Source organism: Podarcis muralis, chromosome 2 (assembly GCF_964188315.1).
Source record: "Podarcis muralis chromosome 2, rPodMur119.hap1.1, whole genome shotgun sequence".
NCBI classification, from domain to species: Eukaryota; Metazoa; Chordata; class Lepidosauria; order Squamata; family Lacertidae; genus Podarcis; species Podarcis muralis.
The window spans coordinates 82019354-82036356 of record NC_135656.1 but is presented as its reverse complement, the minus strand read 5'-3'; the positions used below and the strand labels follow the sequence as shown (position 1 = coordinate 82036356).

At 40.0% G+C, this 17003-nt stretch overlaps 1 protein-coding gene across 8 annotated transcripts in view; it reads left to right on the top strand.

Annotated features, from left to right (window-relative positions):
- The first annotated feature begins 1498 nt into the window (after positions 1–1498).
- The window catches only part of TASOR (transcription activation suppressor), a 74118-nt gene continuing 58613 nt past the window's right edge, over positions 1499–17003 (top strand). For 6 of the 8 annotated variants that reach the window (XR_003705327.2, XR_003705326.2, XR_013391979.1 and 3 more), the window contains exons 1-8: positions 1499–1979; positions 5939–6084; positions 6621–6713; positions 8814–8886; positions 10837–10928; positions 11475–11633; positions 11993–12120; positions 15018–15049. Coding sequence is in view for 5 of the 8 variants with exons in the window: in XM_028719089.2 (XP_028574922.2) it covers positions 1628–1979; positions 5939–6084; positions 6621–6713; positions 8814–8886; positions 10837–10928; positions 11475–11633; positions 11993–12120; positions 15018–15049 (1075 nt within the window). In the remaining 3 variants the exon portion in view is untranslated. The remainder of the gene's footprint in view (positions 1980–5938; positions 6085–6620; positions 6714–8813; positions 8887–10836; positions 10929–11474; positions 11634–11992; positions 12121–15017; positions 15050–17003) is intronic. The other 2 variants (XM_028719086.2, XM_028719085.2) reach the window with 1 other exon arrangement.

Sequence of the window (17003 nt, the reverse complement as noted above, 5' to 3'; positions counted from 1 at the left end):
ATTCCTTTATCCAAGGCAGATAAGCAATGCAAGGGGAAGGTAGTTGTGTGGCCATCAAACTGCAAGTTCATAGAAAGATATTTTCCTCTCTGAAGAGTTAGGGAATGAGATCCCACAGAGACCCATACTATTGCTGTTTCTTCTTGATTTAGGTCTTGCATGATAACCAGTTCAACTATGTTTTGATTGTCCAAAGGTGCAGGCACAATCTAATCCCTTTGAAATCTTGAGCTGATTTGGATAAAGTTACACAAAGCTTCACTAGGGTAAAAAGTGCAAGGGATTTCATTACAAGTCAACTAAGGACAAGACTCCTGCCTTCAACCATCCAGCCTAACGGTTGGTTTGGGGCCAGGAGAGGTGCTGAAGGAGCAGTGGAATTATAATTACCTTTAGGCATTTTGTGAACTAGAAATCCAGTAATTGGAAATGAACAAAAAATGCACTCTGAATGAATGTTTTGCTAAGTAAGAGATGTAGTATCTAAAAGCCCGCTGGGACAGATATTAGAGCTCAAAACATTAAAAAAAATTCTTTAAAATATTTTCAACAGTGCATCTTGATTTGTAAAAATATAAATTTTAAGCTATGTTTTTAGGATGTTTTGATTCCATTCTCCTACCATAATTATTTCAAGAAATACTGAGTTTTACTTGGGGGAAAAAAATAAAAAGGGAGGCATATTCTAAAAGTGTGAGGATAACTACTTTGAGATATTTTGTATGCAATGCAGATCTTCCTGAGCATTTTGATAAGCTTTAGGTTTGTAGCAATTTGCTTGAAGAGAAAACATGTTTTACCCTAGGCTAGGGAGCTGAACAGGAAGCAAGAACACATCCCTTGTGTTTCCTTTTCCCTTCTGCAGCAAAAGGGCTGTGTGGAAGGAAAAACCTAAATGCCACCAACATTTCCTGTTACAGTTCTTAATAATAAGCACAGAAAAGCAAAACTTCATTGAAAGCTGCTTCATAGTGGGCAAGACGGCGGGTGTCCTTCAGGTCCCTCCTGTGCAGGGTACATAGCTGTCAACGTTTCCCTTTTTTTAAAGGGAAATTCCCTTATTCCGAATAGGATTCCTCGCAAGAAAAGGGAAAAGTTGACAACTATGGCAGGGTAGCGAGGAAGGCAACTTTGTGCGCGTGTAGTCTTGCTTTTAAAAGCGTGGAGACCCGGAAAAGGCGCCGTTCTTCCTCACCAAGGAAGGCCGGGCCACCATATTCCGGCTGGTAAGAGGAAGGAAAGGGAAGAAACTGATTACATGTTTTTGCTTGGGCCCCGTACAGAATTTAACGCTGACGCAAGGGCGTCTCGAAAGAGGCCTGAGCGCTCCCTCTCAACACACTCCTCGAGGCCCTTCGGCCATTTTCGCAGCAAGCCCAAGGGCGGGCCTTCGCGCATTTATAAGCGGCGGCGCTGTGCACCGGTTGGCTGCAAGTGAAGGGGAACAAGCTCCTCCTCTTTCCTGACGCCCCACCGCCATGTTAGAACGAAGGGGAGGGAGAGAGGAAGGAGGAGTGTCTGTGCTTTGTATGGGAGGGGGCGGCGGAGTCGTGCATGGCTTTGAGGAAGGGGCGGCTCATTGGCGGGACAAAGATCGCCAGCGCGGTGTAGCGGTGCGGGCGGCTTCATGGCGGAGGCCGCGGCCATGAGCGGCCGCGGCGAGCGAGTGCCAGAGCAGCCTCAGCGGGCGGAGAACAGCAGCGGCCTCTCCGGCGGGGAGAACCGAGCTGCAGCCGCCGACGCGGAGAACTCCACACAAAATGGCGGCCGCCCTGAGAGGAGCAGGAGCGACGAGGAGCCGCCGTTCGGGGCCGCCGGCGAGGGCAGGGGATCCCCGCGCGGGGACCACCGCAAGGGCAGCGGCCCCGAGGCCTCCGAGCAGCAGCCTCAGTATAGCGATGGGCTCCCCAGAGCCCCCGAAGACAACATGCCCCTTAAGAAAAACTTTCAGATCCCCAGGAAGAGCAAAGAAAAGAAAGGTGGTTCCCTCGCATCCCTCCCCCCCCAACCCTCCCTCCAGCCCCAATTCCTCCCTTCTCCCGCTTCTCGCTACACGTAGCCACATTCGCGACACAGCTGAATGCGAGGAGCCTCTCGCAGCCGCGCTTAAGGTGGTTGGTACGGATGAGAGAACCTTATTCTCCCTTTCCGAAGCTGGGGGGTGGGGTGGGGAGAGAGAGAGAGAGGCGTTTGGAAAACAAACACCCCCCCCCAAAAAAAACCCCCAACCCGTTTTGTTTTGAGATGGCTGCTTTAGAACAGGTTGGATACGGGTGTGGTGGTTTTTTTTGGCGGGGGGGCGGGTGTATGTAGGCCAAGTGTGGGCATCATCCGCGCCAGCTCTCGGAGAAGATGGTTCTCTGGAAGGGCGCGCGGGAAAATGGCTCGCCGACTTTGCGCGCTCTGCAGCAGAGGAGAGAGGAGCATCATCCCTCCTGCAGGGTAGGCTGGCTGGGGGGCGCTTACTTCGGCGAAGTTCTCTTTTTCCGCCCCTGATGAAAGCCGTCTATACCGCCCCCGCGTTGTAGGAGGGAAGCGGATGCCAGCATCTCGTGCGGCGAGGAAGCGCTATTGCTGCTGCGCTTGTCCCTTTGGTTCGACTGATCTTCTGTATATGCAGCATCTTAACGTTTGCCTTTTGTGGCAAAAATGCTTCCTTCTTGTTTCTCTTCACCTAGCTTTTCCTTAATGAACCTCCTTTGGATCATTTCCTTCAAAAATGCTCTCATTCTTTTAATCTTTAATTTTTTTCAAGAGGCTGCCATTAGTGTACTTCACACTTTCTATCCTTCAAGAAGAGTTTAATTTGAGCAATGCAAACATAAAACGTATTTTGTAACAAGAAGGTCAAGGTAGGTTGCTTTGGCCCCTTCCTGAAGCTTACAGCTATAGTCTGCAGTTGAAGAAGACTCAAGCTTCCTAGGAGGTTGAAGAACTTTCCTAATTATTTGATGGCACATGGCCTAGGTTTGTCTAAACTTGTGATCCAAAGAATACTACATAGACCCAAGACAATGAACAGTGTCCGATGTTCTTATGAGCATTTCTAGGATACAGTGTGAACCAAAAATGTTAAGTTAGAAGAGATGCAACTGCTGCCAAAGTATCTGGTTCTAGGCCTTTGTTGCATGTACGTTTTTAATAGAATGTAAAGTGATACATTAGGGACGTGGGTGGCGCTGTGGGTAAAAGCCTCAGCGCCTAGGGCTTGCCGATCGAAAGGTTGGCAGTTCGAATCCCCGCGGCGGGGTGCACTCCCGTTGCTCGGTCCCAGCGCCTGCCAACCTAGCAGTTCGAAAGCACCCCCGGGTGCAAGTAGATAGATAGGGACCGCTTACTAGCGGGAAGGTAAACGGCGTTTCCGTGTGCTGCGCTGGCTCACCAGATGCAGCTTTGTCACGCTGGCCATGTGACCCGGAAGTGTCTGCGGACAGCGCTGGCCCTCGGCCTCTTGAGTGAGATGGGCGCACAACCCTAGAGTCTATGTCAAGACTGGCCCGTACGGGCAGGGGTACCTTTACCTTTTTAAAGTGATACATTAACCACTAGGTTCCTAAAGATAGCTTTAACATGGCAACATGAGTGTGATGGACTCACGTGCCCTTGCACTGCATTGCACACTGTTGCAGGTGGTATATATGGTTCTTCTCACCATTTTACCCTCATAGCAACCCTTTGAAGTAGGTTAGGCTGAGACAGTGAATGGCCTATGGTCACCTAGTGAACTTCATAGCTCAGTGGAAATTTGAACTTTGGCCTCTGTGGTCCTACACTTCCATGCCTCACAATGGTAAATTCTGTTTAAATTTACTCAAGAATTTATTGCTCATTTTGGAACTTCCTAGTGCAGTTGCAATTCTTAAGGAGCCTCTTGCAAATCATTCCGATTGTTTTGCATTGCTCCAGTAATTCTGAATGATCTCTTGAGCACTCTTATGCTCTTCTGTCCATGATACCTGAATAGTTACTGTGTATAAGGTGCAGTTATTTCAGTCCTGATCATGTGTGAACACAATATTGATATACCTACTGGAAGCCAAGGTGTTCCACAAACTTAAGATAGAATTTTAAAATCTTAATTTAACCTGAAAAATAAAAGAAATTCCTGCTCTGGATGTCGTCTTAGACAGCAGCATAGGCTTAATAAACAAGAGGTGGAACATGATATCGTGGGAACCATACTGTCCAGAGAATTGTAGAAAACATTTGACTCAAAAAGAGCAAAGCAATGAAGGAACTAATAGAAGGATTATGTAATTAGTCTTTCCCCAAGATTATTTGTGGCGAGTCATAATTCCATGGAGACCTTCTTACCACTAATTGAAAGAGATCTCCCCCCCTCGAGGAATGAACTAGAGCAGACCATGAAAGAGTTGAAATATGAGGCCCTTCTTAATCTGAAAGTTGACACATTAGACCATTTTAATATAATTGCCTTTTACCAAGTTTCATATATTGACCACTCTTTCAGAAGTGCTATCTCAATTTTTTTGGTCAAATCTGAGGTTGAGAACTTCCTGTACTTGGTACTTAAAACTATTCCCCCCCCCCCCTTTGAGTTTGGAACTCGTGTAGCAGTTCTATGCTGTCTACTTTAAGGAAATCAAATTAATACACTTCTAGCAGTATTCTATGTGCAGGAAGGATTTGTCAAGAGGTTGCAGCAATTGTTTGGAATTCTATATTGTTCTAGGTTTGGGAACTAGCTTAGCAATACTGTCTTTCTGTGAAGGAAATATAAAGGTTTGAATAGTATTATCATACCTTACAGATGAAGTAAAACTCTTGGTCTCAGTATAGAAACTACTGAAGCAGAAGTCTATTCATCCCATAGCACAGTGATGGAGCACTTTGCTTTGTATGCAGAAAGTTCCAGGTTCAATTTACAAGTTGTTGTATTTTGGGCAGGGGGGGGGGTCAGGTAGCTTTGAGGCACAGCAGTTCTGCTAGTCAATAGCAGATGATACTGGGTTAGATGAACAAAGAGCTTGACTTGGTATATGGAAGCTTCTTATGTACTAATACGGTTCATATGGCCAACTGGAATATAACAAGCAAGGTTCTTGCATAAAATATAGGTGAACTGAAAAGTAGGAGAGTCCTGATGGAATCTAGGAGAATTATATATATGCTATTCAGGTCATATTCTTTCTGCTTGGTTATAGTCTGCATTTCTTGAGACCTGGTCTGTAATTCCAGGTCTGTGTGTTGTCTTTCTGGTTCATACGGCACATTATTTTCTGTATTCATTCATATCGAGCAAAACCATATAAAAAGTCACTGAGCTCCATTACATTGCTATTGTGCCTGTCTTCCCTTTGTAAGGAGTCAGTTTCAGTGAAGATTGAAAAATATATATATATTTTTAAAAAAAATGACTCCAGTTTTAAATAAAAGCCAGCACATCACTTTCTGCTACAAGTTCCTAATGAGTTGCAGCCAACAAGGCATCCAAACTGTGGTAAGGCTTCTGCTAGCGGAATTGTCAAGAAAGCCATTTTTGTCATTTCCCCGTTCAGCAATCCTGCACTCCCCGCCCATCATTCAAACTGGGACTCATGGTTATGTTCTCTGCTTATTAAGTACAGGCTGTAGGCAAAAACAAACATTGGCTACAATTTGATGTTTGTGAGGAGATAGCTTAGTCACAAGCCCTGGTTAACTCAGTACTGTGCAGGGTGGTTTGGGCGTGTCCAAATGATATGCAATCGCACACATGTGCATGGTGCCAAATCTGGAAGTAGTCCCAAAACATCATAAAAGGGGTGGGTCTGAGTGGGCTTATGCGTGCTTTACTGACACATGCAGGGATCTGGAACAGAACCACCTTGCAAAATGAGGATTGCCTGCAGTAACACAGTAGCATTTAATTGCAAGACACACAGGATTTAATAGCAAGTCACACAGATTTTGAGATACTTGTTTTCTTTCTCTGTAGCTCTTTTTCAGCCAGTAACAGCAGGATCTCGTGAATTTCAAGAGATTGTGAACATTTTGCATTCATCATATATGGAAAACCATTCAAAGGACAATTTCACCTACAAAAAAGCCAGTTTGGTTCATAGTGAACTGTTGGAAAAGGAGGTGAGTACCCAATATTCACACATGAAATAGTACCTGAAGTACACAAAAACGTGTTCGTATTAATACGAACAAAACTCAGTTAAGTTGCAAAGAAGCTTTTGTGGGAGGCAGGGACAAAGAAGGGGTGAGACATTTAATTTATTTATGATCCTGCCTTTTGACTTTTAAAAGAGTTCCAAAGCAGTTTACATTGATAAAATGTACAAATTTATATTAGAATATATAACTGTTGCATGAGTGGCTTTGTGCTCATGCAGTCTTTGGATCCAAGCTGTTTTCTTTACACTTGTGAACCTTATGTCTGTTACATCTGTGGTTGCCTACTGTATTTTGCACAGCTCCTTGTCATTCTACCATGTATAAATAAACAATTTATATATAAACTGCATTCAGTATTTAGTTCACATTTTGAATTTTCTGGTTACTTTGTTTACCTTTCTGTAGAATTGAGATTTTTGAAATCATAGATCATACAAAGTCATTAAATTATAATGTATGCTAGTTTCTGTTGCTATTAGAATTTTGTCTTTTGAAAGTTCATAGAGAAACGAAGAGAATTGAAGCAGGATGGCAGATCGGAAAAAGAGCTAGAGGAAACATTTGCATTTCTAAAGGTTGACCGTGACATGGTAAGAATTTTTATTTCTTTAAAATAACTATTGAAGCATAATGATGCTGAAGGAGACAGTGTGCAACTGTCCTAATAATGCAAGGATGTCTGCTTGCTCAGTGGAACTTTTCCTCTTTTCTCTCTCTGCACTTGCCCTGTCTCCTGGCAAGGATATGTTTTGGAGGGTTTGGAGCATCCCCAGAACAGGACTGAGGCTGTGTGCAGTGGGAGGAAAAGAAGGGGAAATTCCATAGTCTGACAGGGAGACTTACTTGGATACAACCCATATTTTGTGGGGGAAACTTTCCAGCTTGACGCTATTATGCTTCTGTTGAATTGTGAAATGCACATAATGGACTGCCTAGATTTAGGTTCTAGATTGATTACCCTTGAGAAGTCATACTGCTGATTGTCTCCCAGCAATTGATTGTACAACCAATTGAACATTATGGTAGAAGGTTATTTTTGGTTTACTTCATAGTAGGAAAATGTGCTGCTAGAAATAGTTGACTAGTGTGCTGTGCAGAGTGAGTATGCTAAACCTGAGTATTTGAAAGCTGTGCTTGGCTATGAATTAAATGATGGTTATGCAGTGGAAATTGCCATTTTAGAGAGGGTGGAATATGGATAGTTCAGATTAATACTTTAGAGCAAAAGATGATAGTATGATATTTGGTGGAACGATTGAATGATAAAGTACTTCCAAGTAAAGTGGTGTGTATGCATTTCTGTGTCTGTGTTTACATATAGAGTGAAATTATTGTTACTGCTATTATTTATTACATTGGTATACCACCCTATACCTGCAGGTTTCTGGGCAGTTCACAAGATAGAATCACAATATTAAAAACAAAAATAATAAAAACTAAAACAAAAATGACCCCATAATCCTCCCTCCCCCAACATATTTTAAAAGGCCATTGGATGTCAGTCAACCAAAGGCATGGTTAAAGAGGAACATTTTTGCCTGGTGCTTAAAGGTGTATAATGATTGTAAATATCTTGATTGATTCATCAAAATGTTCATTTCCATCTTATGACAGTTTTGGTAGGACAAAAAATAGTGAGAGTGAAGCTTGTTAATAACATCATGAGTATTGATGGCACAGAAATGGATGAATAGTTCTCCACCTGTGGCAAGAGTGGCTGGAAAAGATATGGAAGGTTCCAGAAATGATTAAACTCACAAAAATTTGTACAAGGAAGAGAAGGCTAACAAAATATAAGAGTTTCTGAAATAATTGGCTCTATTTTATGATTTTTTTAATGACATTGACAAATATAGAAATGTTCCACTGTGGAGAATAATATAATATATTTCTAACAACGTTAACACTAAAAAATTTAAAGATGTATTTATTTAATATTCTTCTATGATGTGGAATTTATATTAAACTTCAGTGCTTTGATACTATAATTGTCAGGTAATTATGTAGATAACATTTTGGAAATATGTGTACGTTATAAATAGTTGGTAGAGGTATAAATATATAATTAAAGAGGTATAATTATATATAGTTTAAGGTTGTCTGCTTTTTCTTCTAAATATTTTAGTTATACAACAGGTTTTTGCTGTGGAAACTATACTGTTGGCTACTAATTAAATTGACCTGGATACCACTATTAAAACTGTGTTGTTATTAACAACTTCTGTTGTTTTAGTATGTTAAAGATCTGCCTGCTATCACCAGAGTCCAAAAATGTGGTTCCTAGAGTTTGAGTCTTACCGCTTTTCTGACCTTTGAAATACAGCATGAGATCAGGAACAATCCTCTGCTCCCCTCTCCATGTCCAAGTTTGGATCTAGGGTGAGGGATTCTATGCAAGATGAAGACAAATCCCACTCCTATCTTAGAGCAGGATAAGGGCTGTTTGTTATGCACTTTGCATTCAAGAGGTTGTCAGCAAACAGTGAAAGCCCCGATACCTTTGCTCGCTGAGCATTTGGAATGTTTGTGAACATTATGTGCCATTGCACAAGCTTATCTAATCAGTGTCAGAAGCATCACCATCAAAATGCACAGTGTAAGATTAGCATTTAATTGAAGTTTGAACAAGATTGTTGATATTTATTGCCAAGTCTGTGCTCTAATATTGCTAACTAAATGCTTATTTTTAGGTGCAAAACATATGTGAAAATGGCTTGCAGGTGGGCCATTCCAAGATAACAGTTCTTGGCAACCCTTCCCTAGGTAAATAGCATTTTTAATTTTCATGGAATTTATGCCTTAAAGAATAGAAGAGAGATTCAGATGAGTGTTGATTCATGGGTCAGGAGTCAACTAAGTTGTTTACAAGGAATGAGATCTACCTGTGCAACAAAGTCCCACATGTTCCTTGTACCCTCTAAATCTGTTCTTGAGTATGAAGAGAATCCCTAGAACAGGGCGAAGGGGCGCATGAGGAGAAGAGGGGAAAGTTTTGATTCAAGCGGATCTCAATCTGTACACACTTACCCTACTTAGCTCTATGTTGAATCCACCCATAATTTCTAACCAGTATGTGAAGTCCAGCTTCAACTATGCTGCACTCTGGCACACTGTTTTGGAGTGTCCTCCAGTCCTTCAGGAAGTACAGTGGACTGAAGGAATGGGCAAAAATAGTTTCCTGGTTTGATGAGTGCGGACAGCTCATATGTAGAGATTGGCACTTGGGAACTCTAGATCCAAGCCAGTATCTCAGTATAAATATAAGGGTCATTCTACATCGAATCAACGCAGAAAAACAAGAGTTTTGTCACCCACTATCTCAGATTTTGACAAAACTTGCTGTACACCCTTCCCTTATGGTTGAAAGAAACCCCCTGAATTTTTCCCCTCTATCTCAAACGGTTTTAATTTTATAGCACTTCAAAGTTTCATTAAATCTGCGTTGTCTGTCCCTCTTGAGACCCTCGGCACACGATGCCCTTGTGTACATTTTTTCCCCTCTCCATAACCAGTGATCAGATCTCTTTGAAATTTTACACAGAACTCAATAAAATTATGAGGATTTCAGAAAAAAATACACCAGCACTCAAAAGATTTTATAAATGCCTAAATTTTTCTACAAATTTTTGGTGGAAAAACTAGGTTTAGAAAACCTGAATTTACAGCGTGTGGTCATGATGTGAACAAATGCTTTTGATGTTGAAAATTATTGCAAAGACATGCTCTTTCTCGACAAAGAATGAAATTTATGGTATTTTTATTCCGTGTAAGAAAAATTTTACATTTTACTGGGCAGCCATTTTGTAAAACTTTCCTACAAACCATAGCTGTAATAGAAAAAAATAATGAAACAAGACCATTTTAAAATGTCTAATGTTTTTAATATTTCTGAAATGAATAATTATTTTTTAAATAATTTAAGCCTAATTTTATGTACTCGTATTTGTATATAATACTCGATTTTTAATTTTTCAGAATATTTTGCTTGCTAGGTCTTATTTCCTTATATGTCAGCATTTAATGTTCCACTGACTGTAAATTCTTTTCTTTTGTTCCTGATAGCCAATTTTCATAACTTCAAATTCAAATATCCCAAATTTAAGTCTGCACCTTCTAAAAAACCTGTAATAACCAATATTATTTTAATTTTTAAGATGTACAACTTTCTTTCATTATTTTTTTCTATTACAGCTATGGATTGTAAAATCCTTAGAACTCCCCCTTGTCTATCACCCCTAGAGGTTGCCCCAATCTCTTTTAAAGAAGGGGGGCAGGTAATTCACAAAGCTACTTCCTCTCTCACCTGGCTGCTGTTTGTTATGCTAGAGCTGGTGTGGCCACCTTTTGGCAACATGACAACAACATTACATTTCTATGTATATCGGAAGATATAATTTTAAAACTCTTGTTGGGCTTCTAAAATATAAAGATTACTTTTTGGTTATCCTTGTGTTTGCTGTAACAATAGACCACACAGAATTCTCAATCTTTTGTAAGGTCATATATCATCAGAGATGGTTAAATATTTGCACTTCTGTTTGATGTGCATTAGTTTTTTCTTTTCAGATAGAAATGGTTTCAGTAGTTTAATGGAAAGTTAGAATAAGATCTGGAAAATACATTTTATAGTAATAGGCATTCTCTTGTGCATCACTAGGAAACTCCATAAATGTTGAACCTTACCTTGACATTTGTTCTCTTCACATTCTCCAGGTGTATATCTTTCTAGGTATGCTGATTTATTGCAAGCCAATCCTCTGGAGGCTAGAGCAGTTGGTGATATTATTATTTTTAAAGTAATAAAAGTAAGTTTAAGCTGTTTTTCAATTCACTCACAGTTCATTAACGTTGTATGCCCTTAAATCATTCCCAAGGATATATTTATAATTGTAATCATTTTATTTGTGCTTATGTTTGTATTTTCTATTCCTGTATTCTGCTCTGGGATCTTATGGTGTGGGCAAGTGAAAAAATCTTAGGAAATAAGTAAAATGTAATAGTATGTTTCTTAATACAGCAATTTCCTGACATGAAGCACTTCAAATAGAGCATTTTTCTGTATCAATCAGAGCCACTCCTTATGTTGCAGTATTTAAATTTTTAAAATTTGCTAACAGTTGCAAAAGTCATTTTCAGAACTGAAAAGTGTGTCTGGTTTGTTGATGGAGTTAATGGCAATTGCAGATTTTTCAAAAGACTACCAACATTTAGAGTAGCTGGAGTGAGTGAACAATAAATATTTGGCTACTTTATATGTGAATTCATTGAATATAAAATGGTATGACTTCTTATGTTTGCTGTGTGCATTATACTTGGCACTTTCCTGATGGGGATTTTTCTGACTCTTTTAGGGAAAAATGAAGGCAGTATACAGTAACCTAGCAGTGAAATCAGTTGACTCAACTGTTAAAAGTGGATTAGACCCTACACCAAAGCATGAATGCCATGTTTTAAAGAATGCAGACAAAATCCGTTCCTTCCTACGTTACAGAGCATATGAGCTCACACAGGTAAGAGAATGACAGTTATATGAACATAGCTGCATGCAAATATTTATGTGCTTGCTACAGGTTTGTAGTTCTTATGAAACAACTTCAGTATAATCCTTTCCAGTATACAGGCTGTTACAGGTTGAATGCTGCCTAACATTTTGAATTTGTTTTGTAGAGATTTGTCTTGAAAGTTGAGTTTTAATCACAACTATAATAATTTGTTCATGGTGCTAATACGTTTCAGCATTACTAGCGTTATACTAGTTTAATTACAAAGTTCAAATGAAGAGTTTGAAATCTACTATAAAATAAATTCAGCAAGCATCTCTTAGCATTAGTAATATGCAAACTTGAGTTTCTTTTGAATTTGTTTCCAGTATTATTTCTATGAATATTACTTTGATGAGATCAGACCAAGACCAAGACCAAGGCATGTGTGTCCATATGCAGTTGTATCATTTTCTCACAGTGATGAAAAGGTACTAAAGTATTTGCCACAAGCAAGGTAAGAAGGGTTTTCACACATTTCTTAAAAAGTAGTATCTAATGTGAAAGGCTTTAATGCTTAAAAGTGTAAACATTTTCAGTTTGTTACTACTTGCTGGTCTTGATACATGGTTGCAGCTTTTCATGAAGAATTGGAAATGGTAGTGTCTTACTCAAGCTGTACAAATGGTTGTATTTTTTGTAAAAAAGTGTAGTATTTTTATCCTGCTTGTCAGCTGTAAAGAGCTTGATAGTAAAATAGTCTTTGTTCTCAGGCTTACAACCTAAAATACATGACGTAAAAGGGAAGAGAAAAACAAGACAAGTCAGGCACCAGTTCTAAAAGTTACCTGTTAGTTCTTACAGTGACCAGCCTGAGTAGAAACAAGGCAGGGAGAGGAAAAATCAGAGCTGGTCTCTTGCAGATAGATACGATGGGATGTTAGCTTGTGATTGGTCTGGTCTATATTTTTTAACACCCTTTCATCCATAATGTCTATTCTGTAGACACATATTTCATTTTTAACAGTTTGATCATCAGATTTCAATTTGTAAGTGAATTTGCTTTTTTTGGTAAATGGGCTTCAAATAATTGGAATTTCAGTAATCACTTGAGTATATTATATGTAACATGAGGCTGCAGCAATCTTGTTCCTTTTGAGATTTCTAGTGTGGCACATGCGTGTGCCTAGGTTCAGATATTGGCCTTGGTGTCTAATCTGTTACATAAGAATAGTACTTGCTTGCTTATTTCGTGTAACATTTGTTACAGGTAAAATAAAGTTTCTAGACAATTTCACGTGTTAGTATGCCTCTTGGTCATGCTTGGCTTTAAGCACTGAAATGCTGCTTCATAGTAATGAATTCTGTATGTCTTTGGAAACAGAATAGCCCCAGGGACTCCTTCACAGTTGCTCTGCCACCAGCAAGTCCGTGCATCTCATTCACTTCTGTGAGAAAGTATAAAGGGACTGCAGTTCATTATTGCTGAGATGACTTGGCTTAGATGCCGATGAACTTTGTGTCATGGAGGTGCAGATTTTGCCGCCACTTAACAGTGGTGAGAGCACAGCTTTTCCTGCAAAAATAATGGAAGCCATTTCTTTTTAAGGAAGAAAGTAAATAATAATGTGTGTTGGGTTAAGCAAAACAAACATCAAGATTCCAGCAAGTTAAAATACTCCTTGAAAAGTTATTTTCATAAAGTGTAGCAGACCAGAGAGTGGACAAAAAATAGAACATAAGATTCTAGAACACTAACCAGTCTAAAACTATTTGTGACTCCTTGGGAACTGCAGTCCTCACCATTCCCACTTTTACACTTTGGCCTCCCACATTTTGGCATGCAACCACCAAGAGATTGGACATTGGTCAACGTGACCTTTGGTTTGAATTGGTTTATCCACTGTTGCTTCAAGTGAAGCAAAGCTGAGTGGCCATGTGCTGTACTTTGTCAGGTGGCTGACAGTCCCAATCTTGGTATCCTCTGGAAGGTTTTTTTGAGAAGCTGGTGGGGTCTATTTGGCTTAGAAAACTGCAAGTTATGTGAGCTGCAGTACCTAAGTCTGTGATTCAAACTGTAAAGTATTTAGTGTGTTTTGCCAACATCCCTATGAGAGAGTTCACAATCTTATAAATTACTGTTTAACGCTGGGCAGATTTGTCCAAGGCCCTCTATTTCAGCCTGAGTCGAGTGGATTCTGCATATTCTTAATTGATGTTTTGCACAGTTTCCATATATTAGGGTTTGTTCTCTTTGCTGTAGTTCTGATAAATTGTTAGAAGGCTTCAATGTCAGAAGCAATTGATGATATTAAGGAACTTTTAAAACTGCTTTGACTGGAGTAGCTACTTGCGATAGCAACCAGGTGACTGGCTATTTTAAAAATTGTGTTGTGATGAGAATGTAGCACTGTAGTTGAGGTTACAAATGGAATACGAGTTGAAGTGTGGCTTATGAATTGTGACAACTACTACATAAAAATAACTGGGCAGCAAATGCTAGTAGGCTCATAATGACATAAATGTAGGGAACATCTTGGGGTCTCCAGTTTTTGGAGGCCTTGCTAGTCAAACATAAGTTGCCATGTTCTTCCTACCAACTTGATGGTACCGCCTCCACCCAAAAGCAAAGAAATCACCCTGTTTGAAAGGCAGAGAGCATTGCAACTTCATCTGATGCTCTGCAAAGTGACCCAGGTGAAGAAGTCTTCCCCACCTACTTTGTCTGCAAGAGGACAGTGGGAAGTGTGCTGGCTTCAGTCATTGTCAAGCAGGCGGGCTCAAAGTGATGCCATGAAGCAGCAGCCAGGAAGCCCATACTGTCCCTTATTGTCCTGAAGCAGGAAAGGGGGAGTTTGCTGGTTTGGCCCTGATCAAGATTTTCCATATGCCTTGGCCACATAGCAGCCAATTGCTCCCCACTTTCCTCCCAACTTTCGACTTGTGGAGGGAATCATACCAGCAGTTGTACTTTGAAGCACCTCCACAGCTTAAAAGTTGGTAGGAAGGCTTGTTGCTTGCCACACTTGCCAGAGGACCTGGAAATACCTGAAGCATGTTTTCTGTTGGGAGCTTGGATCCCTTGTGCAGGCCAGTAGTATCAGGTAAAAGGTCTCACGGGATCCTTTCAGGCCATTTCTTCTCTATGGTGGCTTTGCAGTTCTGGGGAACTGAGACTTTTGTGTCCAAGCTGGGTAACATTGCACTGTCAAGAATCCTATATTCTGCAACAGATATGTACATTGTGTACATTTATGCCTTTTCCAAGATCACTTAGCTTTAAAATTCAGAGAGACAGAGAAAATGTAGATAAAGTATTTGGTCCATGGCTGTTCAAGAACATAAAGGTGGAAACTACATGTGAGGGAAAGCACTACTGCTTTTTGATTTTAACTGTGTGTATTTTGCTTGTAGAACAAAGATTTCTAATGTGGATAAAAGCACTGGTAAGATATCAATTATTCAATAGAACTGTCTTGATTTATATAAGTCCCTAGATGTGCTAGAAGATGTGGTGCTTTGAAGCTAATTCAAAGCACATGGGTTGACCACAAGTAACACCTTGAGCATCAAGGTTTCTGGCTTTATAGTAGTTTAGTGTGAACAAGCTATATAAGAGTATCAATTGCTCCCGCTTAGCTTCTCTCTTGGAATAAGTGGAATAAATAGGCCAGAAAGCCTTGAACAAGGGATCCTGGTGAGTTTTGACCTAACAAGCCACAACAATGAAGTTTGACTTGTTCCTGTGTCTTGATAAGGAGCAGCACATCACAATACCTTGTTTGAATGTAATGGGGAATCAAAGCTTCCTGGTTTCTATCTTGCTTGCACCAGGGGAGAAGTGAAGCAGCAGAAGTTGGGTAGTGGGCAGCGGAATATGTCTCACTAATGCTATGCATCACAATAAGCTAGAAACCTGACTTTGTGGTTATGTGCAAACATGGCTGTTATATGCCTAGCTTTGAAAAAAATGAAATTATTTGCTAAGTAAATTAGAATAATTTATGCAGATTACGTTATCTGCATGAATTTGCTTTTTTGCATAACTCAGCTGTATGTTTATATATGTAAATAATTTGTAAAATGTTCTCGTTTGTGGGGGTTTTCTAATATTATAAGGTTAGAAATGGTGAAACAAGAAAATGTTGAGTAGTAAACTGAAATAGAGTATTGATAGGGTAATGGAAAATTAAAAATCAAAACAGTGTCTTTATGAAATGAACTACTGGCTTCCTTTTAGTATCAATAATTCTACCTAATTCAGCCTTGTATTTAACAACTTACCTGACAGTCATAGGTGACCAGGAATTCCATGGAGGCAAGTGAGCATGGTGATGGAGGAGAGCTAGATTGTTCCATTTCTCGTCTGTTGACCAGTTGGATTTTTGTGTTAGCCATGGAGGAAAGTCTCTTCCTCAACAAATGCATGGTGGGCAGAGAAGGAAGTGTTCCATTCTGCCTCCACCAGCCTGCTTGGTAGAAGTCTCTCTTTTTTTGGGGGGGGTGCCTTTTTGAGGTGTGTAATTCTTATGCGGTAAATAGAATAAAAATCTTCTTACCACATAGCTTGTAGCTGTATCCTTATACTAATAACTGCAGATAGTAGATCAAGAAAGTAGATCATATTGACTATTCCACATGTGCTTTTATAGGTGATATCTTCAGCTATACCTTTATAGAGGTGTTCTGCAACAGCATTACTATACGTCTTGCTGAAATGGAATTGGGTCTGAGATTCCCAATTACTGCTTTAAATTAATTCCTTATAGACAAGAAGAGAGCTGGTATATCAGGCTGGCCCGCCCTCAAGGGTAGCTGTACTTTATATTTCTGTTATTTCATGAAGTCTGAAATGCTCAAAGGAGCTTGCCTCCTCCAGCTTTTGTCTGCTACTAGATTCTAATTTCTGGAGACTTGGAGTTCCTCCAAAAGGCCCCCTCCTTCTGTTCTTTTAAGACTCCATCCTTTGTAGTATGACTGCCTAAGCAGCTTTTGGATCTTATACAGCCCAACCAAGAATAATCTCATGTGCTGCCAGTTCAGCTCCCAAATGCTGCACTTGTCCTATTGATCACCTTCTAGGAATAATATTTTCCAGTCACTACTTATAGCTTAGCCCTTAACCCTCAGTGGCACACACCGCATTAGCTAATATGCTTTTAATTTAAAGTGTTGGTCACTTGCTGGAATTTTAACATGCATCACATGCTTTGTGGTATTATGAGAGCTTCCAGTTTAATGGCCTTTCCCTACCCCCCCCCCAAAAAAAAAAATCTTAGCAGATATAGTAAATGATTACCTTACTCCTAAAGGAGTGGATCTTTGGAGTGGATTTTCTCTATTGAGTAAGTGCACTTAGTTTTTGCTGTTGCTTAAACAGGCAGTTCACAATAATGTGAA